At 45.4% G+C, this 26704-nt stretch overlaps 1 protein-coding gene across 17 annotated transcripts in view; it reads right to left on the bottom strand.

The window, feature by feature from the left end:
* The window catches only part of CELF2 (CUGBP Elav-like family member 2), a 766349-nt gene that overhangs the window by 15628 nt on the left and 724017 nt on the right, over window positions 1–26704 (bottom strand). For 14 of the 17 annotated variants that reach the window (XM_053572290.1, XM_053572279.1, XM_053572276.1 and 11 more), the window contains 2 exons: window positions 25794–25928; window positions 1797–1916 (listed from right to left, as the gene is read on the bottom strand). In XM_053572290.1, the coding sequence (XP_053428265.1) occupies window positions 1797–1916; window positions 25794–25928 (255 nt within the window). Of the gene's footprint in view, window positions 1–1784; window positions 1917–25793; window positions 25929–26704 lie in introns of all 17 variants that reach the window. The other 3 variants (XM_053572278.1, XM_053572283.1, XM_053572287.1) reach the window with 1 other exon arrangement.

A 26704-nucleotide genomic window follows, 5' to 3' on the forward strand; every position in this document is an offset into this window, starting at 1 on the left:
GAACTAGGTCCTGGGGCAAGAGAAGCAGCATGAGGGGACATGTGCGAACACGCGCGTCCTCAACCTAGGTGCAGGGCAAGGTCAGGAAGAGGAGCTGTGCCTGAAATGGGAGGCGAGGCAGTGAGGCTGCTACTGGCTGCTGGAAAAGGGCAAAGCTGGAATCAGACGTGCTGGCTGTCAGGGTGACCTCGCGTGTACTGTGTGCTAGTCAAGAGCCGTCACCTTGGGGAGGAAAATGTGTGTCCTTTCCCCAGCGCTGGGTAAAACTCAGCCAAGTTGCTGTAGTTCTCAAAGAATCTGACTACAAGGATTTCAGAAAACCTGAAAATTTCCCACTTCTAAACATATTTTTTTATCGGGGTTATAAAAGTTAATCTTTATCTGGATGAATTTTAGGTTCTTTTTTGTAACCATGTAATCTGCAATGTACTCTTTCCGAGCTTTTAAAGCAGGGGTGCCCAACCTGTCACCCGCATGCTGATTTAGTGAGGACTTTTTTTGCTTATCTGTGGTCTCTGTACAGACCTTTTCTCTGTTGTTGCTATCAACTTTCATTACCATTTGTGTATTAACTGTGTGGTCCAAGACAACTCTTATTCTTCCAAAGTGTGGCAGAGAAAAAAAATGGTTGGCTACCCGTTTTAAAGCATAAAATTACGATTTTTCTTTCCTTTTCTAAATCACTGTCTGCTCACCGTTTAAAATTAGTCCACTTACTGACTCACAGTTTTAAACAGGACAACTGTCAAATATACCTTTATTAAAAACTCAAACCTGGGCTACAAGGTAAGTAACTGGGCTCCCAACTTGGCAGTTCTGTTGGCTGCCACAGACTTGGACTTGGGTCCTCTCAAGGCGACCAGGGGGTGCCAAATGGAGAGACCGGCAAATTCCAGGTCCCCTCTCTGGGCTGAGGATGTTTCTCCAGGGCAGGAGCCTACAGCAAGCATGAGCCTAAAATAGGACTTTTCCCCTGGCCTAGATGCTACTCTCCACATAGAGCTTAAGTGACAGACTAGAAGCCGGAGTCCTGTGGTGAGTCTGTTATGTTTCAGAACCAAGTGTAATTCTGCAACCCGTCTGCCTCAAAACCTATTTCAACCCACCATGGTTAACGGACGCTCGTTTGGATAGGCACTGCTGCGGAGTGACTCCTGCCACGCTTGACCGCTGCTGGAAAGTGACCCCTGCCCACGGGTATTCCATAAAGATTCTAGAAGATGATTCTCCCCCAGCAGCTCCTCTCCACTCAGCTTCATGCCCTTCTTTCAAGGGCCTCATTTTGTCCTGTGTATAACAGTCAGGAATCTTTAGAGTTTAGTGCTAGGGGGCGGGGGGGCCTTTAAGATCCTATGATCCAAAACTTTCCATCTGCCACGGAGAGTCTGAAGCCCAGAGAGGGAGTAGGGACCTGCCTGAGCTCCTACCACTGATCAGCAGCAGAGCTGAGCTCTGGCTTCCTGACTTCCCATTATGACATGCGGCTTCATGGGAGACAGAACCCAACCCAACCCCACCTGACCCGGGAAACCTGACCAACTGTCACCCACAGGAATCTTCAGATAGGTGCACATACTATGTATGGACAAGAATCTAGGGGTGGTGAGTGGCTGGGTATTTTCTGAGCAAAATGAAGGTAGACAGCTTTTGCCTATCAAAGCATGCGCTCCTCCATCCCAAGTTTTAGTTCTCCCCGTCACGTATCCTTTTTAGGTCATTTCTGGCTGACCACTTTCTGTGGAGAATTTGGGGGAAGGCTGTCCACCAGAGCAGCAAATACTCACTGTTGATGGTACCTGCTAGTGCATTAATATTATTCAGTCCAACAGTGGCTCCAGCCAATCCTTGCAGAGTCCCAAGAGAGGTCAAGGAATTCATAGCTGCACCAGCAGTGGAGTTAGGGGTTGAGGCAGCCACTGAAAGACAAAAGAAGACAGAAGATAGGATGAGAATGCATAGGGTGAGTGAAGGCCAGACGGAGAGGGCAGTGATCTGTCTCAGCCCTGCACAGGAGTGGGGAGCCAGCCGGACAGGGCAGTGATCTGTCTCAGCCCCGCACAGGAGTGGGGAGCCAGCCGGACAGGGCAGTGATCTGTCTCAGCCCCGCACAGGAGTGGGGAGCCAGCAGGAGAGGGCAGTGATCTGTCTCAGCCCCGCACAGGAGTGGGGAGCCAGCCGGACCGGGCAGTGATCTGTCTCAGCCCCGCACAGGAGTGGGGAGCCAGCCGGACCGGGCAGTGATCTGTCTCAGCCCCGCACAGGAGTGGGGAGCCAGCCGGAGAGGACAGTGATCTGTCACAGCCCCGCACAGGAGTGGGGAGCCAGCAGGAGAGGGCAGTGATCTGTCTCAGCCCCGCACAGGAGTGGGGAGCCAGCAGGAGAGGGCAGTGATCTGTCTCAGCCCCGCACAGGAGTGGGGAGCCAGCAGGAGAGGGCAGTGATCTGTCTCAGCCCCGCACAGGAGTGGGGAGCCAGCAGGAGAGGGCAGTGATCTGTCACAGCCCCGCACAGGAGTGGGGAGCCAGCAGGAGAGGGCAGTGATCTGTCACAGCCCCGCACGCAGAGTGGGGAGCCTCTGAACCATCCTGAGTCTGTGAGCTTGCTTATGTGACTGGTGTGAAAGATGCAGGATGGTACTTGGGGGAATTTTGACAATTAGAAGTGCTCATTTTGTTCTGCCAATACAGCACATGTGCTCACTGCTGGTTCATGGGAACATCTGTGAGAGGGCGGACGGGCTGTCCCTCCTGCTGGTCCTTCCTTACCCACCTTAGGGCAGCCTCGGTCTGCCAAGGCTCCTTCTCATCTGGCCTAAAAAGTCACTGGAACAAAAAGGGGAGCAGTTGGGGAGCACTGGCATGTCCCAGCTCCCCCGTCGTCTCTGCGTCAGACTTGGTATTTCCTGAGTTTGACAGAAAACTTTAGGGACCCAGAGAGGTGGTCAAGTGATGTCCATTTTGCTATAATTCTCTTCCTCTATTCCCCTTTTTTAAAAAGTAACAGCTTTATTGAGATGTAATTCATATTCCATAAAATTTATCCCTTTAAAAATACAATTTGAGGCTGAGTGCAGTGGCTCATGCCCGTAATCCTCCCACTTGGGGAGGCCGAGACGGGTGGGCCCCTTGAGCTCGGGAATTTGAGACTAGACTGAGCAAAAGCGAGACCCCGTCTCTACTAAAAATAGAAAAACTAGCTGGGTGTTGTGGCAGGTACCCATAGCCCCAGATACTAGGGAGGCTCAGGCAGGAAAATCACTCAAGCCCAAGAGTTGGAGGTTGCTGTGAGCTATGATGCTGGGGCACTCTAGCCACAGTGACAGAGTGAGACTCAAAAAAAGAAAAAATAATTAAAAACACAATTGGGGGGGTTTAGTATAGTCAGAGAATGGTATAACCATCACCACCACCTATTTTTAGTGCTTACTCTCCATTGTCCCAGCCCCTTCCACATGGCAACGGCTCATCTACTTCCTGTTTCTCTGGATTTGCCTGGTCTGGGTATTTCATATAAACGGCATCATGAAATATGTAATCATCTTCCACTTAGCATCATGTTTTCAACAAGGTTCATCTATATTATGGCATGTGTCAGTACTTCATACCTTTTGAAACAAACTTTTACTCTCTCTCACAGTGTGATAGGGTCTCACTATGTTGCCCAGGCTGGCCTCGATCTCCTGGGCTCAAGTGATCCTCCTGCCTCAGCCTCCTAAGTAGCTGGGACTGCAGGCATGTGCCCTGCCATGCCTGGCTGGTACTTCACTTTTTTAGATTGCAGAATAACACAATATCCCACTGTATGAAAACATTACACCTTGTTTATCCATTCATCAGTGGTAGACATCTGGGTTCTTTCTACTGGTCAGCTGTCATAAATGATGATGCTGTGAACAGTGTGTACAAGTTTCTTGCTGCCCCATGTTTTCAATTCTCTTAAGTATGGACACCTAGGAGTGGAATTGCTGGGCCACGTCATAAATCTTAAGTTTAACATCTTGAGCCAATTGTTGCCCGAAGTGGCTATGCCCCGTCCTTTTGCACTTATAATCACGTCTGTAAAATAATATTTCAAGTATCTTTGATTTGTGTAGCTTCACAATCCACTGACCACCCTCACATATGTACTTCCATCATTTCCCTTTATCCTGGGGAAGGAGGTACAGGCTGCCCTCACTTCTGAGCAGCCCTGCTAAAAGCAGCACTGGTCCGTTTCTAGCTGTGAAGTGCCCTGTATGTGAACTTGCTTTTCCTCTCTGGAATGTTCCTGCCCAGCCAGGCTGCTGGCTGTGCCTTCAGAGACCCCCTGGCACTGTCTGCAGGAGATTCTGCTCGGGATCCTTTCTGGGTAAGGCCAAATCAAATTCCTAAAAAATGAACTCCCCGTCTTGTTACATTTCTGTTCATGTATTTCATGAATACCATTTGCTTCTGAGACCTGATAATGTATATTTTCTACTTTTTATTAATTTTTACTTCTATTACTTTTTTCAAGACAGGGTTTCACTCTGCCATTACCCAGGCTAGAGTGCAGTGATGTGATTGTAGCTATAAACTTTAACTTCTGGGCTAAAATGATCCTCCTGCTTCAACCTCCTGATAGCTGGGAAAACAGGCACATTTTTTATTTCTCCAGCCAGGGTAATAAAAAAAAAAAAAAAATTTTTTTTTTTAAGAGATGGGGTCTTGCTATATTGTCCAGGTTGGTCTTAAACTTCTGGTCTCCCAAAGTGCCAGGAGTACAGGTTTGAGCTGTTGTATCTGGTCTCTTTTTTCTTAAAGAAATTATACATAATGTAGTCAGTGCTTCTTACCAAACATACACAAAACCAGAGACAATAACAAAATCTTATAAATTCACATTGAGATTTTAGAACATTCAAGAACCAACCTACCTTCTTCCATAACTGTATTTTAAAGCAACATTTAGACCTTACGTCATCTCACCCCTACATACTATAATATGTGGCTCTAAAAGTTACAGACATTATGTTCTTAAACTGCCAAGCCACCATTATACATAAAAAATTATAATTCCTGGGCGGCGCCTGTGGCTCAGTGACTAGGGCGCCGGCCCCATATGCCGAGGGTGACGGGTTCAAACCCAGCCCTGGCCACACTGCAACAAAAAAATAGCCGGGCATTGTGGCGGGCGCCTGTAGTCCCAGCTGCTCGGGAGGCTGAGGCAAGAGAATCGCGTAAGCCCAAGAGTTAGAGGTTGCTGTGACCCGTGTGACGCCACGGCACTCAACCCCAGGGCGGTACAGTGAGACTCTGTCTCTACAAAAAAAAAAAATAAATAAATTGTAATTCCTTGGGTTCCTTATTTAATAGCATCTTGGTCAGGATTTCTTTCATTTATGTACATGAATAAGATTGGCCTTCATTTCTCCTTTTACTACCAAGCCTTTGTTAGTCTCATAAAATGATTGGGAAAGTATTATAATTGTGAGCTAAGTGTTTGTAGAACATGCCAGTAAAAATGTTCTGGAGTTGGTATTTCTTCCTGGGGATATTCTGAATCCTTCTTACATTTCTCTAATAAATAGGCTTCTCTTACTTTTCTTGCTCCTCTTGAATCAATTTTATTAAGTTACTGCTTCGTAGAAATTTGTATATTTTGTTTATGTTTTCAACGGCATACTGGTATAAAGTCACAGTAATCTAAAAGAAAAAAAGATTTAAAATTGGGGGAAAAAAGCCCTTGTGTAATCCATATATGATATATTCATGTTATCACGTGTTCTGCTTCTAGCTCGGTTTTTAAAATCCAGTACATCATGATTATTTTATATAATATGTACGTAGGTTTGTCCAAACATTTCCTATTTCCTTTACTTATTCTTCTTTCATCTGAGATTATTTATCCATTAGTCTGAAGTATATCCAATAAAGGTTCATTTAGTGAGAGTCTACTGGTGGAAAAGTCCCTTAGCTTTGGTTTAGGCAGAAATAAAATAACACATTTATTTTGCACTAGCTCATAACATATGTGTGTGTTATATATTCTGGGTAGACAGTTTATCTTCACATGTCTTACGCCCTCTGACTTCCATTACTGCTGTCAACATGTCAGGTTTTAAGGGGTCTAATTGTGTTCTTTTGAGGGTTTTTTTCTCTGTCTTAAACATTTTCCTCTTTGGTGTTTTGCATTTTTCACTATAATGCTTCTGATTTATGGACTTATTTTTCTTGTCCCTCCTTGAAAACTCATGTGGGTTCCTTAATATGTGGATTTTTGAACCTTGAACTTGACCCTTGTATCAGTCCTACAAAGTTCTTGGTTGTCAGCTGTTCTTATATTGCCTATTCTCTTTTCCTTCAGGAACTTCATGTCATTTAACCTTTCATTTTTTCTCTGTTCAGTTATGTGTAATTTTCACAAATCTGTCTTCCAGCTCACCACATTCTCTCTTCAACTATATCTATTACTAAGATGCTGCTAAACTTACATATCCATTGGATTTCATATTTTGATTATTCTATTTTTCACTTCTAGAAGTTTACTTAGTCGACATGCTTGGTCACTTTCAATTATCCTTGCTTTTTCCACTTTTCAAATTCTTTTAAGTTTCTGTAAACACAGTAATTGTACTTCCTTTTTGGTATATGTTGGTATCAGTAATTACCATATCTGAGGTATTGGTGGATCTAAGCATGGTGTCTAATTCTCCCTCTGCTGCCTCTTACTCCTGGTATTTGGTTTACTTGTATATTTTGTGACCTATGGATTGTGAACTTAACTGTTTTAGAAACTTATTTCTTGGAATTCTTTGAGGCCTGAGTTGAAGATGGACCCTTTCAAGGATGACCTACACTTGATTCTATAAGGTGCTAGAGGGAACTTGGCACCAGTTTAAGGTTGTGCCTTAAGGATTAGCACTCAGACAAAATAAAATTTGGTTGTAAACTCATGTGAGGATTGATACATTGTTATAAATTCTCAGAGAGAAACTCCTAGCCCTACTCAGCATTAATTTTGAGACAGCCAGTTTTCCTTGTACTGTTCTAACGGGGAGTATTTCTTGTTCCTCTTTACACTGGATATTTAGCTTTTTTGTGGTCTCTCAGGTCTCCTATTAGAGGTGACCTCAAGGTGAGCCTGGACTTCTTGTACTCCTGAGTACTGGAAGCCTTTGAGAACTAATTCTCATGTTTATCTGGTCCACCAAGTGTCCGTAAGGTGAAAGTCACCTTCAGGGTGCTGCTTCTTTGGGTTCCTCTTTCACTTAATCATTGATTTCCTTGACAATTTGCTAGTTACTGACTGATTAAAAATACTTAAAAAATGTCTTGTTATACATTTCAGGTTTTTTTCCCCCCCAGTGGAATGGTCTTTCTAGTAACCTAGTCCACTCCACTGCCAGAAACAATTTCTCCCCATCTGGAATATTTCTCATGGACTGTATCTGATGTCAGTCTACATGTAATAGCCCTTACCAGGTTGTTGTATCAGTGATTAAGGCATTAAAAACTATCTCTAGTGCATATTCAGATTTTAAACTAGTAATAAAGGACTGAATTTTTTACATAATTTTAGGTGACAACAGGGAAGCACTTCTCAAATGGCAGTATAAAGATAGCAGTGTCCCTCTCCCCAGTGAAACAGCGGGTAAAAATTATAAAGATCAACCACTTAAACTTTCTAGTAATTGTCCTAAGTACATACACAAAGAAACAATTTTCTGAAGAAAATGTACCAAACCTAAGTAAGAACAATAAGAATCTGTGTCATTTGAGCCACGATCCACAATTGCTTCCTTCCCTGGGACCAACTCCTTATACCCCCTGGGTGGTTATAGCCTCAAAGATGGAATTTTATGTAAAATGTGCAGTCACTAACAAAAAATAACAATACATTCAAAGAAATAAGAACGTGTACAAAGAAGACAATAGGAACTGTGTGAGAGGCCACGGTGTAGGCTTCATAGGCTAAGACATCAAAGAACTAAAAAAAATCATATATAAATAATTAAGCATGTAAGTACAATGTTTTAATCAAATAAAAATATCAACAGAAAGATAGACATTATAAAAATTGAAAAGGGGACATTCTGGAGTGGAAAAGGAAAGAACTGAAATGGAAAATTCACCACAGGAGGTTTGAGGTGGAGGAAGAATAAGCGAATTTGAAGATCAACAGAGATTACACAACCTACAGGAGAAGCAGAAAAAGAATGAAGAAAAATGAATAGAGCCTCACGGAAATATGTGCATCACTAGGCAAAAGAACACACATACGATTAATGTACCAAAAAGAGAAAGAAAAGACCAGAGAAAAACATGGGGGGAAGGAAAGGCAATGGGCTGATAATTTCTCAAATTTGATTAAAAAAAAAACACAAAAAACTACATTAATCTACACATTGAAGAAAGTCAGAAACCCCAAGTAGGATAAACACAAATCTATACCCAGACATGTGACAGAAAAAGTGCTGAAAATCAAAGACAAAGAGAAAATCTTGAAAGCATTAAGAGAAAAACAGCTCATCACCTACAAGGGAATCCCAATAAGATTAACAGCTGAGTTCTCAGCAGAAATAACGGACTCAAAGGCAGCAGGATGGCATATTAAAAGAAAAAAAAAAAACTATCAACTAATAATAATCTTACTTCCAACAAGACTACCTTCCCAAAATGAAGAAATAAAGATAGTGCTAGATGAACTAAAGTAAGGACAGAATTCATTTCTAGCAGACCTGAGTTACAAGAAACACTCAAGTTCTTCAGGCTAATAGCAGATGATCCCAGACACTAATTTCAATCCACACAAAAAAACAAAGAACACCGATACAAGTGATTATGTAATTATGAAAGACAGTTCACACATCCCCCTTCTTTCTTAACTGATTAAAAATTAGTTGACTAAAACGACATGGATATAATTGTATTGTTGAGTCTGAAATGCAGACATGTAATCTATCTGACAATAATGTGGGTGGAGTTGTATTGAGGCAAGGAAGTTATACCAGAAGTAACTGGAATCTGCGGAAAGAAATGAAGAGAACCAGAGATTGTAAATAAGAAGATTACAAATAAACACTGTAAATATAAATACATTTTTGCTCTCCTTTATGCTTTTAGTTCCTCTAAAAAGATGAAGACTATATAAAGAAATAATTATAACAATATATTGTTGGTTTATAACATACATAGATGTGTTTATAAGTCATAGCATAAAAAGGATAGGGGAAGGAATTATATAGGAGAAACATTTCAAAATCTTACTGGAATCAAGAATATAAATCTGAAGTAGATTCTGATAAGAAATGACTTATTACTAAGACAATTTTAAAAACACTGAGGACAATCATTAAAAAATTAAAATATTATGGGCGGCGCCTGTGGCTCAAGGAGTAGGGCGCCAGTCCCATATGACGGAGGTGGTGGGTTCAAACCCAGCCCCGGCCAAAAACCAAAAAAAAAAAAAAAAATTAAAATATTATAACAGAAAATATTCACTTACTGCAAAATAAAGTAGTCAAAGAAGACTAGAAGAACAAAAAAACAAGAGACAGGGAAAACAAAGATGAAAGGGCAGATGTGAAGTCAACCATATTCATAAGAACATTAAATGTGAATGAATTAACAATCCAGTCAAAAGGCAGAGACTGTCAGATTGGATTTAAAATAAGAAAACCACCAAAAATGAGTTCTAACTATATCTTGACTATAAGAGACACACTTTAGAAACTAAAACATAAAGAGACTGAAAATAAAGAGAAGGAAAAATAATATACCATGTAAACAGCAACCAGAAGATACAGGATTAACTGTACTAATGTGAGACTAATACAGACTTTAACAACAATTTCAGAGAGAAAGATACTTGGGTCAACTGCTTGATACACTGTCATGAAAGATCAATGTCTCTGTCCTGATGAAATGCAGCTAATAAACTACCCCAGAGCCAGTGCACAGGGACTGGCAGGGAACCCTCATACTTCTCAGGGCTCTCTTGTTTTCCTCCTCAGACTCTGCCTTCAGGTCTAAGGGAAGGTGACGGAAAGGAACAGGCTGAGGAGATGAGATGTTCCTCACACAGCGCGGAAAACAAACTGGGAGCCAACTGGCAGGAGGAGCAGCAAAGAGGGCTGAGTGACAAGGACAGCCTGGCACTCATCTGGAGCATGTACAGGCACCTGTCCCATTCAGACGTGCAAGGGAGAAGCGTGGGTGCTGCAGCCGTGGGCCAACCTGGAGAGCCAGCAGTGCCGCCTCCTTCCCGGCAGAGCACTCACGCACCTGCCGCCGTGCCAACTACCTGTCCCAGTCACTGTAATTGCTGGGACAGAAAAGCATGACAGGCCCATCTCTCTGTGTGGGGCTCGTGTGTAGAGCCTCATTTTACAGCACAGACCTGTCTGGTCTCAACTCCTCTGCACTCTAACTTGGGAAGGTCCCCTGCTTTCTAACCCGTGGTGAGTCGGGGCTGGCTGGCAGGGGCACCATGGAGGGGCAGGAGGAAGGGCCCAGTTGAGCCTCATAGTCACTGAAAACTGAGGCCGTAGCTCTACCCAGGGGACTGGACACACGGTTTCACCAGCCCCTTTTAGTGTACCCTTAGAAACCGCAAACTGGAGGCAAAAGGACCAAGTGCCTTAGACTCAAATTGTTCCCTCATCTCCCCAAGCTTCTGCTTCATTGTTTCCAAGTAACATACCTGAACTCCAAAGGGTGGCTGTAAGGATGAAGGTGACCTATGTAAGGGAGGTGGCACAGCGTCACCATTTGGAGAGTTTAGATCACTGTCAATTACTACCCCGTTTCCCCCAAAATAAGACATCCTCCGAAAATAAGACCTACTCACAGGAAAGATAAGACGTCCCCTGAAAATAAGACCTAGCGCATCTTTGGACACTGTCTTATTTTCGGGGAAACAGGGTAGGTAGTGGCTGGCCTGAGGCGACAAGACTATACAGGATGTATTTCATGTATTTCGTAAGATGAGAAAAAGGAGAAAAGCTCCTCTCCACTTTCAGTCTCCACATTCTCAGTGGCTGTGCTGGGGGCCTCTTCCGGCTCACAGGATTTAGAGAGGATCCCGTGTGCCTGCGGATGCGGCCTGCTTGTACTATCATCCGGAACAATCCAGAGCGGGACGGCATCAGGCCTGGCTGATCTTATGCCTCCTGGGTGGTTTTCCAAATCCTGCAAGCCTCTGAGGAAGGCTGAGGAAAAGGTGAGCTAAGCCTTACTCTGCTTGCGGGCTCCCTGCGCAGGAGAGAACAGTCAGGCAGACAGCAGACCAGCACCGGGAAGCCCAAGCTGGGGGGGCGGGGCGGGGTGGGACAGGAAGAGGTCGCCTGGAGGGGGGACCATGTGTCACCGATAGTAAAAAACAAAACAAACAAAAAAAAAACATACACAAGTTAGAGGCCTCTTTACCTTTTTGGTTTTCTAATTATTTAAAAACCTGGGAGACTGGCTACAGTGAACTGGACTGAGCCTGGTTTCTTGACTCTTACTCATGCTGTTTACTCCTGCTGTTCTTGGGCAGTGCTAGGAGGACGCAGAGGGGGGGAGAAAGGAAAGAGAAGAACCGCGTGAGAGAGCAGGAGAAATTAGCAGGTGACCTGCCTTTAGGTGACGGCTCGCGTGGCCCACCTCAGCCGGAGCACACGCTTCAGCAGTTCAGCACGACTGGAGTCTCAGCTGGAAAATCTCTACCGCTATCCAGCAGCCTTTAAGAACCTTTGGAGGGCGGCGCCTCTGGCTCAGTGAGTAGGGTGCCAGCCCCATATACCGAGGGTGGTGGGTTCAAACCTGGCCCCGGCCAAACTGTAACAAAAAAATAGCCGGGTGTTGTGGCAGGTGCCTGTAGTCCCAGCCACTTGGGAGGCTGAGGCAAGAGATTTGCTTAAGCCCAAGAGTTGAAGGTTGCTGTGAGCTGTGACTCCACAGTACTCTACCCAGGGTGACATAGTGAGACTGTCTCAATACAAAGAAAAATAAAAAATAGCCAGGCATTATGGTGGGCACCTATAGTCCCAGCTACTTGGGAGGCTGAGGCAAGAGAATTACTTAAGCTCAAGAGTTGGAGGTTGAGCTGTGATGCCACAGCACTCTATCTAGGGTGACAGAGTGAGACTCTGTCTCAAACAAAGAGAACCTTTTGAATGTTAATAATCTGATTTAAAGTAAAAAAGAAAAGCTCGAATTTGTCCCATAGCCAACCTCAATCAAGTCCTTAAAAACTAAATGTTCAAGAGATACACAATAAAGAGACCCCGGACACAATAGACAGAAACAAGTTCGAGGCCACCAACACACATTCTTTCCCATTTCTGTGTTGGCAGACTGGCAAGATGCTGCCTTGGGCAGCTGAATTCTGCCCACCTAAAATTCCCTTGTCTCCAGCGAGCACTGTACCCTTCACTTCCTCACTTCAACTGTTTACAAAATGCCACAGGAACATTTCAGGAGAAAGTGGGGCAAATGCTAGATCATACTGGCTAGAACAGAACAAAGCCCAGAGCAGTGCTGGTGGGGCCAGCAAAGCCTGCCTCACTCAGCTCATATAGGAGCAGCAGTGACCTGTCACATGTCACATTTTAGGCCTTGTTTTACCACTGGTTAGAACCTATTAACCAGCCCAAAGATGCTCTGACCGGCTGGCTAACCAGGAGAAAGAATGGTCATGCAGTTAACAAAAGCCATGCCTTTCATGGCTCACGGGGCAGGCAAAGCCTGTGCCCTTTTGTGAAAATGGTGTGTGTGTCTATGTGGGGGGTGTTAAGAGACCGAGGCGAGGTGTCACAGAGACAGGTGCTGTGACACCCCACCTCAAAGATGGGACACACCCATCTTTGCTCATCTGACAGGGTAGCTCATCGCTGGAAAGACTAACTGGGTAATCCCGAATGTCCATCCCAACTAAGGGGACAGGAGGGGTTCTTTCTCCTCAGGGCCGTGTGTGTCCTGGATGAAAAACACACCAGTTAGAGTTTCTTGGCTCAGGTCAGAACCGTGGGTCACAGATTGAGTGGTTAGGTCATTAGGACGTCGCTATGCAAGGGCCTGAAGAGAAGAGAGAAGCTGGTGCTAGAGGCCCACCTGGCCAGCTCCTCGGACGTGGCTTAGCACCCACCCCACCCACCCTGTGCCAGGCTTTGCTTCTGCGATCCCAGCCTCAGTGACAGCCAGCAGTAAGAGTGATTTCAGAGTGACCCTATGGCTGCAGGTCGGATCCTAGCGGGCAGCCTGTGAACAAGACAGGAGTCTCCTCCACTGGAGAGATGAGGAGGTGGAGTCCAGGGCACAAGGTGAGGGGTGCCAGCACCCAGCCACGTATGCGAGGTCTCCACAGGGATGTAAAGGTGGTGGGGTTTTCTTAAACCAATCCTAATAAGACAAACTTTACCTTAAAATTGAAGTTTCACTGTTTCCTTTTAAAGTTTGTTTCTGCCAGAGAATGCTTTCTCCCACTATTTTAGATTTCCAGAGAGTGAGGGACTCTTGGCTCTACTTCCCAGGAGAAAGTCTCTCATTTCTAAGTGGATAACCTGGACCACCCCCACCCTTCTCCATGATCTTCCTTGTGGGAAGAGGGTGACAGTGCTTTGACTGGTGGAACTGGAAAGACCCACATGCACTGGGCTTGGGGAGGGCCACTGAGCTGAAATGGAAGATGCCAACAGGTGCTTGATGAAGGCCTTCCTGCTTTGTTCTGTGACATTTCTGTTCCTGGTGGTAAGAGATGCCATTGCATTCTCTACTGTGGACAGGACAATCTCCCCATCCCCTTAAGATGTCTGTGTCCTAATTCCTAGGACCTGTGAATTTGTTAGGTTATGTGGCAAAGAGAAATTAAGATTGCAGGTGGAATCTGCTATGGTTCAAAGTGTATCTATCAGATTTCGTGTGCTGGAAACTTACTCCCCAACGTGGCAGTACAGAGAGGTGGGGCCTTAAGAGGGGCCTGGTCAGGAGGGCTCTGTCTTCACGAGAAGATTAGTCCCTTCGTGGACTGATGGACCAGCAGCGTGAGGGGTTATTATGGGAGTGGAACTGGTGGCTCTGTAAGATGATGACAGTGACAGGTGTGAGCTGCCACACTCAGTCCATGCCTTGTACCACCTCCTCAGGACTCTGCAGAGAGTCCCCACCAGCAAGAAGGCCCTCACCAGATGCATCCCCTTGACCTTGGACTTTTCAGTCCGCATAAAGGTAAGAAATAGATGCCTTTTCTCTAAAAATTACCCAGTTTCAGGTTTCTGTTATAAGCAAAGAAAATGGTCTAAGAATTAAGGTTGCAGTTAACCTTGAGATGAGGAGGTTATCCTGGATTATCTGGGCAGGTTCTTGTAAGTGGAAGAAGCAAAAGAGATAAAACCAGAGAGATGGAGGCATGAGGGACACTTCCCGACTCCGCAGGCAGCGGAGGGGCCATGAGCCCTGCCCTGAGCTCTTCTATGACAGGGGCCTCCTAGAGCCAGGAAAGGCAAGGAACGGGTTTCTCCCCTGGGGCCTCTAGAATGGACACGTGTGCTGGCTGCTGTTCTAAGCACTTTATATGTATGAGCTCATTTGGTCACCTGTGGTTATCCAGTGATGCAAGATAACTTGTGGGAGTCACATAGCTCTCAAGAGGCAGAGTCAGAACACACCCAGCCGTGTGGCTCCAAGTTGGCAAACTAGAGCTCTTGTTTTTCACCCTCTATCAGGGGTCCTCAAACTATGGCCCGTGGCCACATGTGGCGGTGTGATTGTATTTGTTCCCGTTTTTTTACTTCAAAATAAGATATGTGCAGTGTGCATAGGAATTTGTTCATAGTTTTTTTTTCTTTTTCTTTTTTTTAGAGACAGAGTCTCACTTTATGGCCCTCGGTAGAGTGCCGTGGCATCACACAGCTCACAGCAACCTCCAACTCCTGGGCTTAAGCGATTCTCTTGTCTCAGCCTCCCGAGTAGCTGGGACTACAGGCGCCCGCCACAACGCCCAGCTATTTTTTAGTTGCAGTTCAGCCGGGGCCGGGTTTGAACCCGCCACCCTCGGCATGTGGGCCCGGTGCCTTACCGATTGAGACACAGGCGCCGCCCCATAGTTTTTTTTTTAAACTATAGTCCGGCCCTCCAACGGTCTGAGGGACAGTGAATTGGGCCCCTGTTTAAAAAGTTTGAGGACTCCTGCTCTCTCTCGTGGAAGCAAGGAACTTGCAGTCACTCTGACATGCCTTTAATTTGGGGCTCTGTCCCTTCTTTCGGGCAATACTGGCTGAGGCTCAGTGTTCATCACAGAGCAGGAGCAACGTGCACTGACGCTGAGATGGACCCAATAAAATGAGTTGACGCTGATGCCTGATACACAGCAGGTGAGGGGTGAACACCTGTGGGATGCACATCCCAAGGAGAAGCGGGTTATTCCATCCTCAAAGGAGGAATTATATTTTTTCTACTTCATTTTGCCAACCCTTCAATACCTGTAATGAAGGTTCAGCACCACCCCCAACCCATGGCGGCTTATTCTCCTGCTTCTGTTCTTAGTCTGGTCATTGTGTATACAGGACATGAAAGTCAAGGTGACAGAGAAAGTGCTGATAAAAGGTAAAAGTCTTAGGTCTTAGCATCAGAAAGATATTCTATATAGCTCAAGAGACCAAAATGAGGATCAGTGGGTGAAAATCATAAAGAGGCAGGTTTCAGTTCAATATAAAGGAGAACCGTCTAAGGATCAGAAGTCTTCTAAGGCGAGCTGAGCTGACGCGCATCAGGCCGAGGAAGCTGCGGCTAGCCACACGTCCAGGGGGGTTCTGCAGACCCCGAAGCTGGGTGGTACGCCTCGCAAGGCAAATAAACCAACCTTTGAAAATCTTATTGTTTCTACTAGAGCCAACTAATGCATGTTGGCTACATCCCCTGGCAGGGAAAAAAGGACTCCAAGAATGCAGAATTCTAATGGCTCATGGCAGAACTTTGGTGAAGGTTCCAATTTTCAGTGCCCACAGCATAACTGAAGAATGTGAAAACCTCAGGTCAATTTATAGACCAAAGAACAAAGGATCTACATAAATACAAGCCCGTCAAGCTTCAGTTATAAACAGCTTTTACCAGCTCCTGTCTCAGGAAAACCTGGGCAGCAGCTGTCACACTCTGAGCACACCTGACCCAAACCCTAAATGACAATTACAGGGCAAACGATCAGGAGCAAGGCTAGACTTCAGTGATGTAGACTCGGTCTGACCCGTGCTCAGGGCTACTGATGTGCTTGCTGGTCAGAATCATTCTGTCCGCTGGAGGCAGGCGGCACACTGCTCTTTGGAGGAGGGGGTTGGGGGGAGCTGTAACCAAACACTCATTTATTGCAGAAAGGCCTTTTTTGTTAATGTTTTAAGTCTGAGACCTCCTGCATCCGAATCACCTGTGAGGCCAGACTCTGGCTGTGATTTAAGAAGGCTTCTCGGTGCTGCTTTGCACACAAATGCTTGAGAACCACCGGCCTCAGGAGTGTCTGAGGCAGCACTACCAAATTCCATCAGGGCTGCGCGTAAAATTTAGCCCAAGACCTGAGAAGGTGAAAGGTCACACAGGGAGGGAAGGTTTGGTTTCCAGCAGGTAGGGGGAACAGCTGGGAGGCAAGTAACCCGGGGTAAAAACTGCATTCAGATGGTAAGTTACGATTCTGTTCTACCAGAAAAAAGTATCCTCCCAGAGGATGAGCTTATTCCACAGCAGGACTTCTGCCTTATTCCTGGCACCTACACGCACGACACGGTGGGCACAAGGTCAGCATTTGTGAATGAACAGGCAGTTGATGACTCTCCTGAAGGCTGAGGCAGGTGTATGGGCCTCCACCAACAGTCAGGGTGAGGCCCATGTGCAGGCCTTTCAGGAGCTGGAAAAGGATGTCCCCTCCCACCAGGTGCCATAGCCTCATGAGAGGACTCCCAGTGATACAGCTGAGTCTGCAGGAAGGAAGGACCCTCCCACACCGTTCCTTTCTGCTCCTGAGCCAGAGAAAAACTGGATACTTTAAAAACCAGAATGAATGGCGCCTGTTGCTGCCTAACTAAGTGTCACCAGGACAGGGCCGGAGACACCGTTCATTCCCCTGACACAGCACTTCAGCAGAGTGACCGACGTCCATCTCAGCTCCCAGGCGCCGCTCCTGGGCACACCCTCCATCAGCTCACCTCCCCTTTCTTGAACTGGCAGCAGGCACAGAATGACTTTGTCCTCCCCTGTCCTTGTAAGGATTCCAGATCCATTAAGAAAGGTAGAAAAACGGTGATGGGGGCCTCTCAATCCCTCACATTTGCCATTTCTTTTCTTAATTCTTCCTTTGGCAATGTTGCCCCTTCCCCCTTGTTTTCTCACGGTGTATTTGCGGGTCACGTCCACCATGAACCGATCCCAGGAACAAGTCTGCTTTCTAGGGGATAAGCACTTGGGTGTCCTCCATCACCTCAACTGGACAGCAAGAGTTTTTCTTTTAAAGCTACAATAAAATGACACTAAGAAAAGACAGCGAGGACTTGCCCCCCCACCCCCTACTCGTTAAACGTTTTCCACAGAACCATTAGACAGTGAAAGCACAGTGGCTTTGCAGTTTAGGAAATAGAATTGTAAACACAGAAAATCACCGGTACTGACCCAGTGGACTCAGGACCCTGGAGACTGTGTTTGCCGTTTTGACTCCAGTGAGCTGGACCCTGAGTCCCAGCGGCAGGAAGGTGCTGTGGGGGCAGAACAATTAAGCAGAGGGGCAGGCACTATCCTCAGTAGCTAATCATAACCCCAGGGCATTAGCACATTGCAGACTGGCGCTTTTCCCACGGGGCCTAATTATTCTACAGCAACCACACCTTTCATTGTAATTTATTTTCTAAAAGGTATTTTTTTGGGGTGCTGGGCGTGGCGATGGGCAGGAAGAAACGGGGATGGAAGGTGGTACTACAGTAGCAATGGCGCCAGGGCGGAGGCTGTCTGGCCCTGCCACTCCCACCCGGGACAGCGCCTCTCTACTTCATAAACACCTGTATGGCTAGTTCTTTTATGACCCATTTCCAGTTCAAAAGGACACAGGTATGCAACTTGGCCTGGTGCAATCCTGGGCCAGACAGGTCATTACTGGTCTCTAGAAGCTGGAACAGAGGAGAACTCTAAGTCCAGTGGGCTAGATTTTTTATTTATTTATTTATTTTTTATATTTGTTTATTTTTATTAAACTATAGCTGTGTACATTAGTATGATCGTGGGGCACCATACACTTGGTTCACAGATTTGGACTTAGAATTACTCTGGAGGCTTCGTTCCATGACAGCAAACATCTTGGAAGGTAAGAAATTGAATTGGGCAGTACCATACTCTTAACATCTAGAGAAGTCACATCGTTTTCCTTGCTTTAATTTCCATTTCCAAATGCTTATTACTCTCACTGGTTGGTGTTTCTGAGAAAGAATTCCAGCGTATTAGCTGTCAATAAACCAGGATACCTTCCTACCTGGCCTTATTTTTCGTACTTTCTCCAGCTCCATGATTACAAACTTCTGGGAAGTTGTGACTAGAATAAAGCTGTGTTGGTCGTCCTACCTAATATAAACCACAAGTGGTACTAACAAGCTCCTATCAGACAGCAATATAGATAATTGAGTGGGACTAAAAGTCTCAGTGAGTAGTCGTGTTGGACAGAAAACGTGCCTGAGCACACATCACAAGGGGGTCTGATGCGGGCCCACCACACACTGCAGGCAAAATGAATCACTAACACTTAGCACAGCACAGACCCCAGGGCCACTAAGGGCAGAAAGAAAGCACACCAGGAACCAGAGTCAACGTACTAAAAGCACACCCAAAGCCAAGGACAATGCACCAAGTTTGCGATAGCCCTAAGACGCACGATAGAGTGTGTCCACTCACAGGATGACAGAGTTTAGGGCACAGGTGGAAGCTACCTGTACCAACCACACCTCCCAGGGTAGGATCTGTGCTGCGCTGTAAGTGCCTCTGCTCCTCAGCTGTACAGCTTCATTAAACTCAAAACTGGTTCAGGACTATGAAGAGACTCAGCCTGCCCCAGGCCAGGGCATCCCACAAACCACACTCCCCCCACATGCAGGGCCCTCAAAGCCCCTCTGGCTGGGAGGTATTTGCTTGCCTTTCCCCTCACCAGAAGCAGGATGAGCAGTGCCAAAGAGAGCGCCTGGCACAAAGACACATCCCTCCCAACCGTCACCCCTACCATAACAAGAGTTTTGAAATGCCTAAGAACTTTTAAAATACTTGGTTTCCATGTACTGATTCTGAAGCCAGAAAGCAGAAGTGCCAGGGACCTCGACAGCCAACCCTTCTCACTTCCTGGTTTTGCCGCTTGCCAAACCTACCCTAAGAGCAGATGCTACCCGAGCTCTCTGTTGCATAAGCAGATTAAACAATGATAACAGCTTAAAGAAGAGAAACAAAGTAAAGAAGGTTTCTTTCCCTCCCGACCTTGGTCTAATTCACAAAATTTAAGCTATATAAAAATATTGGCTATGAAAAGTTTTTTTTAAGGGTGTGGAAGTAATGGTTTAGGGCTGGGCACAATGGCTCATGCCTGTAATCCCACCACTCTGGGAGGCTGAGGCAGGACTATTCCTTTAGCACAGGAGTTTGAGACCAGCCTGAGCAAGAACAAGACCCTGTCTCTACTAAAAATAGAAAAACTTTTAGCCAGACCTGGTGGCAGGTGTCTGTAGTCCCAGCTACCAGGAGGCTGAGGCAAGAGGATCAAGTGAGCCATTGGCCTGATCCTGCCTTAGTAAAATCCTTACCACAAGAGTAAACAGCTAACAAAGGCAAGCGTAGACAGCTTTGAGAGTCACTGGTTTTCCCTGCTAATTTGCAGTGACAGAAAATGGGTCTAAGAGAGAAAGAGGAGGGCAGGAGACCCAGGCAGCCTTCATAAGTCTGGTCCCTGAATTAGTTAAGAAAAACTCTGATCAGCTCAATGGGACACTGCGGTAGGTAATTGGAGCAGGGAAGAGCCATGGAGGTTCTGCTGCACACATAATTAAGGGGCACTTTCTGAGGATGATTCCTTTTTGCGTCATGTTTCAAAAGCCCACGTAAGAACAAGCGGTTCTTCTGAAAGAATCTGATGTCTCTTACATGTTCTAAACATTGGAATGTTTTGAAAGCCATTCTTTATAAAGATACTTATAATAAAAAAACTGCTTTGTGTGACTTTGATGAAAGTCAGTACTAATTCATTCTTCAGAAACCCTTCAGACCTGAACATTCAGGGGTGGCTATGTTTGGACTCCTCATAGGTGAATGCTGGACCCCATCAATGTCACTGTGATGGACTTCAGAGCCCCCAAGAGACGTGTGTACTGAATTGGACGGGATGGGTGGCCTCCAAACACCTGTCTTAGACTATAGTGTTTTTCAAGCTTTTCTATCTCACAGTACACTTGATATACAAACTTCCATGGCACACTTACAGTATGTTAAAAAAAAAGAGTATACTTACTATGCTTTGAATTTATTTTGAAAACTAATAATCTTTTAAAATGTTTGTGCCACAACTAAGAACTTCTCGTGGCCCACCCGTGTGTCACAGTACACTGGCTGAAAGTCACTGATCTAGACTAGGGTGGGAAACAAAGCATGTGCCCAAATAACTGTCGTGTGAAGGAACTAGGACATGTGCCAAAGGAGGTGTGAAGAACGTGCTTGGTAGGACAGGAGGAGGAGGCTTTACTGAACTCCCGGCCTGTGCTGACTTCAGCCTCCTCTTCCTCTGCCCTCAAGGAGCTCCTGGCTGCTCCTTATGGAAGGAGTCTGCACTGACACAGGTCTAGAATTAGTTAAGCATTAATATTAGAACTACGATTACTTTAATAATATTTATTATTATTAATTATTTATAGCAATTATTTCTTACTAGAAGGCTTCATGGTGGAGGAGCACTTGAATTAATCCTTACAAGTAGCAGGACTGACAACAGCTTTTGTCAATGACTACCCCAAACTTTTTAAATTGTAGTTTAATTTATACAAGTAGTATAAACTATACCTCCATAGTGTGCATTAAAAACGTCAGTTTTATACCTACACATTCCTTAGGAATGAACAGGAACAGCTACTACAGCAAATTACTGATGTAGAAGATTTTCATGGCTCTATGAGATGTGGATTTTTAACAACAACAACAACAAAAAAATATATATTAAAAAAACAAATGATTTTCATAGGAAGAAATGGGGGAGAAGGTGCTCTAGGTAGGAAAGCCCACAGGCTGGCGGTGTCTGGGGCATGGAGGATGCCCTGACTTGGGTGAGGGCAAGTGGGCAGTTGGGGCCTGACTGCTGAGCTCAGCAAGGGCTTCACTCCACAGGGCGCAAACGGTGAGAGTGGCAGGGCCGAGGGGGAGGCTGTTGAAGGAGCCAGAAGGGAGTAGAAATGTCTGCTGAAGGAGAAAAAGGCTCCTCGGCAAGAATGAAGGGGTGCGAGGTAGCCCAGAGGCTGGCCAAAGATCAGAGACCGAGTCCTGATTGAGACACAACCAGATGATGTGTCCAGCAGGGAGGGGAAGGTGGTGGGAAGAACAGTCCGTGGGAGAAGTCTGGCTTTGTATTTTCTGAGGTTGTGGCATCACTGTAGTAGTTGTGGGGAGATGGCCTCTCTCCGAACCCTGTGTCTGTCTGTCTGTCCCTTTCTCCAGGCCTCCTCAAACCCCACTTGTGTTACTGTCATGCAGAGAGGGTGGCTCAGGGCTCAGCTCATTTTTGTGTCTGCCCTGCACAGGCTGGGAGGCTCCGCGACGTGGGCTGAATCAGCCCGTGACACGCCATCTCTACACACACGTAAGTTCTCATCTGCTACAGATGCGGACACGTCCAAGGTGGTGACAAAGCCTCCCACCAGCGGGAACCCCTGCTTTCTGGGGCTCAGTCAGCAGCTCTGGTGAGCCCACACAAGCACTGACAGCTGCCGAGTGAGGACGCAGGTGAAGCCTGGATCACGGTAAGCCACTTTCAACCTGGGGTAACTGCAAATCTTCCAAAGGGAAGTATCTCCATTTCCTAGGCCCTTGATCTGAGCTCCTTAAAGACGAGCAGAGACACTGCCTGGGATTTAAAGTGAAGACTCTTTGCAAAGCTAATCGTGGCAAGGGAAAAAATGTTTCCTAGCATTTTAAAATGCCTTACATTTCTTTCTATGGAAAGAAATTACCTATTATCCTGAAGTGTGCACTTGACTGAGTCTGTACTTACAGAAGCATTTGGGGAATTTTAAAACAGACTTTTCTTTAAAAAAAAGAAAACAGAAAAAGGTCAGTGGAATATTGTGGTACATGGCTGCAATATTATGTTTGACACAGAAAATGTTGAAGACATGTTCCTAGTAGTAATAGTAATGTTCTCTCCCAAGCTCTCAAAATTACCAGAAAAAAACAGATCTGTAAGCTGGTAGAAGATATCGTTTTTAATCTTTTAAAGATTATCGTCTTTAAAGGGTAGAGGAATTAAACACAGAGACAGAGTCCTCAAATACAGGTTTTAAAACTGGGTAAGAAGAAATGACCTAAGAATTAACTGACTAAATAGGAGTTTGAAGTAAACAAAGGAAAAATGATCATATCAAAATAAAAAGACAAGAAACATGATTAAATTAGGCTTCAAAAAACCCACGAGAAACTCATAAAAGGCATAATATGCACTTACCTGGTTTTTATTCTTTCATGATTTAATTTCTAATTTTATTCACTATCATCTGATAATTGCATGAAACTCTTATTCCAATCATGGGCAATTTAAACTATTTTAATTTTTATTTCAAGGCCATGAGACAAAGGAACTTATTTATTGCCTAAGGGGATTTTTTTTTTTTTAACAAAAATTAAAGCTTAATCTTTCATGTTTTAAAGCCAAGACTGTTTAAAATCATTTACCATAATGCTGAAGGGAGACATTTCCTGGGCATGCAAAATTGAAATAAATTTACAATTATTAGAAAAATTAATAGTTTGGGGGATTGAATTGTTCCTCTCCTTTCCAGATGAATTCGTCTGAAGCTCGAGATGTATTTTAAAAAAGAAGGTAAACCCAAGGCCTGTGCAGGTTTCCATGCTTGTCACAGGTACCAGGATGGCTCATGGTGTAGGGTAAACCCAGCTTATTGTTACTTATTAATAAAAAATAAATTATGGCATCGGCTTTGGGAACAGTTCCAACCCTTATAATTACCCTGATAAAGTAGAGAGCCATGAATTCTACTAACTACATTTTCTGAGACTTTGAAACATTCCCTGATCAAAATAAAATAATTTACTTTCACCTAAACACCAGATTTTTTAATTACACTTAAGAAAAATAATTGAAATGTAGATTTAAATCATATCTGCTGCTGCACTTCAAGATTCTAATGAAATACTTTTAGCTATTATGCAAAGCATTCCTCAATAGAGAAGAGAAATCTCTCCCAGGGATATCTGAACTAGCAGAATCCAGCGCCTGGCAGAGGGCCTCTTCAGGGGCAGTGAAGGGGACACTCTGCTGGCCAGGTTTGGACTAGAATACGGGGTAAGAGGATCTGTCTCTGAAAGCGGTCACAGGATTAACATTCCTTCTGACAAACACGTAGGCCATCTTTCTAGGCTGAACAGGCTGTATTTCAAGATTACAGCAAACTAGTGGTTCCTTACCGTGTAGGATAGAATGACAGGGACCTCTCCCTGGTCACGGGTCCCCTGCTCAGCACTCGCTAATCTCCCAGCATGCCTGGCTCCTCCTGCCCCTCAACATTTGCTCCTTCCTCTGTCTGAATACTCCACCTGCCTTCCAGGTTTCTGCCCAAATGTCACCTCCCCTTCACACTGTACCTTACCCTGCTCTGTTCTCCACAGCCCCATGGGTCACAGACGTGCTGGGCACCCAGGTGCTTCCTGAGTCCCCGTGGATGTGTGCGCTGCTCACTTCTGGGCCCCAGCGCCAGGACGGTGCCTCCCGAGACACAGGCTGTTCCCAGGTACCACTCACGGACCACGCTGCTGTCGCACTGAGCAGTGTCCACCCCTCCCAACTTATACAGTGGCGCGCATGCATAACGTGCTGTGCTATGTCCGTGTAATCGTAGTCCTCACTGGGGAGAACAACTTACTTAATACTTTTTCTTGATTTTTTTTTTTTGCAGTTTTCGGCTGGGGCTGGGTTTGAACCCGCCACCTCCGGTATATGGGGCCGGTGCCCTACTCCTTAAGCCACAGGCACCGCCCATTTTCTTAAATTTTTTTTAATATCAAGTTACTTAAAAAAATTTTTTTAAGATCATAACTGTGTATTACTGCATTTATGGGGTACAATGTGCTGATTTTATATTTAATACTTTTCAATCTGACACATGGGACATAATTTAGGTCAAATTTATGTTGAAGAAAAATTACTACTTTTTTTATTTTTATTTTTTTACAGTTTTTGACCACGGCTGGGTTTGAACCTGCCACCTCCGCATATGGGGCCGGCGCCCTCCTCCTTTGAGCCACAGGTGCTGCCCTACTATTGTTGTTTTATAAGAGGGAAATTTATGTCAAAATTGTTTATTTCTCAAAAGGGGTCATTATAGGATTTATTTAAATAACATGTTTACGTATTATATTAAAGCAGTAACCTAATTTCTTGAAAAAACTGACAATGTTTATTTTCTGGGAGTAGACTTTACAGTACGAAATGAGGCCCACTTACAGGGTATGATTCTTGAAGACATTTTATGTGATCAAGTGAATACACCTGACACCCTGCCCCCACAAGGTTTCCGCCCATGAAGGATAAACCCACCAGCTTGTCCTAAACATCTCTCACGCTTCTCCCTCAGAACTGTCCACAGGGTGAAGTGTCTTAGACACACAGAGCTTTACAAAGAGACTGAGGCTACTCCTCTTTCGTGCTGTGGGCTCTAGGAGCATGCCTGTGCTCCCTGAAGTCCACAGCCTTAAGAAAGTTCCGAGGTGTGCTTGAGCTTTCACTGTATGATTTTCTGAAAGAAAACACGTGCGGGATTTTTGTTAAAGTTTTTCTGACACTTAGCTCATCTTTTGGGCGTAACTGATAGAGGGTCCTTGGATTTTCAAAGTTAGAGGGAAGCCTGGAGATTGTCCAGGCCAACATCTTCACGTGATAATGGAGGAGGTGAGATCAGCTATCAAAATCCAGAAAACTCAGAGGAAGAGTAAAGCCAGAGAAACATTCTGCCTTTTTTAAATTAAAACACCATCACCACCACCACCACCACCCCCACAAGTCATGGTAGCCAAGCAACCACATTATGTCCCGCTTACATGGAAAGAACAATGGCACCTGCTCTTGGATACGGCAACATAATTTGTGAGGAAAAAAGACTTTCCATGAAATAGCCCAGAATCTGACCAGAAATGAACAAAAGGTGTTCCTTGCTAGAGCATGGATTTTCAAGTTAAATGTGAAAGATGAAACTGCTGTGAAATATCAACATTGGAATATTTAGGAATTTTGAGATTTAACAGCAAACTCTTAAATGATTTTAAAGAAAAAAGGACAAAAAAAGCAGAAGTAAGAGACCCAGGCTATTCGTGGTAGGAAGGCTTAACGAGGGTAGAATGGACAACACAGACCTTTTTTAAACCAACATGAATCCATGAGGGGTGCTAGGCAGCACAGTGGACTTTCCTGTGAAAACTTTTTCATTTTATCCTTGGAAAACAAATCACACAAACCTTGTTTCTTTAAAAAAAATGACACCCCAAAACATGTAAATAGCCCAGCGGCATGTCCTGGCTCTGTCCTGGACACATCCAGGCCTGCCTTCGCACCTGCGGGAGGCATGACCCCTTACTCACCGGGACTCGTGAGGGCTCCCAGGGCGCTGCTCGTGGTAGAGAGAGGGTTTGCATTGGTGCTGGTGGCTGAGGTCTGGGCCGCGGCTGCAGCGGCAGCAAGGGTCGCCAGGTTCTGCAGCTGTAAAGCATTCATGCCTGTGGAGGGAAGACGAAGCACCTTTAGTGACAGGCCCCAGGCCCCCGGGTTCCCACCAAGAGAAGGCCGCGTCAGCAGGGTGGAACACCGGCGTGGACCCCTGTGGTTGCGTCCGTGATGGTGCTGCACGCACCGGGCAGCCCCCTTCTGTGTGGGAGCTGCCTTTTTCAGCGAGGACACTGCTTCAGAGACCTCATGCTGAGGGAGGCAGTGGAACCCCATCCCACTCTTCTCCTAATAGAGTCGTCCCTGGGGCCACCTATGCTACCAGGTTCTGGTCCCACCTGCCGCCTCCTGATGCTGTCAGGATAATCTGAGGACAGAGACCTGTCTGGGGCTGCTGGCCTCTGCTGTGACATGGCTGGCAGGAAATCGTGAGAGGTAGGCTTGGGCAGGAAAAGCTTCAGGGTCAACTCAGAAACCCTTGACTTGAGGGATGATAGAGGAAGTTTTGTTTTATTGATAAAAATCTCTTGCTCTAAAGTTGAACTCACAGGGGCTCTAACTCCAGCGGTGCCATTTCTCCAACTGACTCTGGGCGGTTGTATGCCGTTTCTCGCCCACAGAGGGCCAACATTAACCACATCCTACTTCAAGGTCTGCAATACAGATTAAATAAGGTGACCAAAGCCAGTTACTCTGGTCACGAAAGTCCCTGACAATGCTAACTACTGTATCGTTGTTACTCTTGCAAGCAAGTCCCTGGGTAATGAATGAAATAGGTTCTGTAGGTTTGTTCTTAAGGTCAATTTGTGTGTGAGCTGGACCTCCATTT

This window comes from Nycticebus coucang, chromosome 20, assembly GCF_027406575.1.
Source record: "Nycticebus coucang isolate mNycCou1 chromosome 20, mNycCou1.pri, whole genome shotgun sequence".
In the NCBI taxonomy this organism is placed as follows: domain Eukaryota; kingdom Metazoa; phylum Chordata; class Mammalia; order Primates; family Lorisidae; genus Nycticebus; species Nycticebus coucang.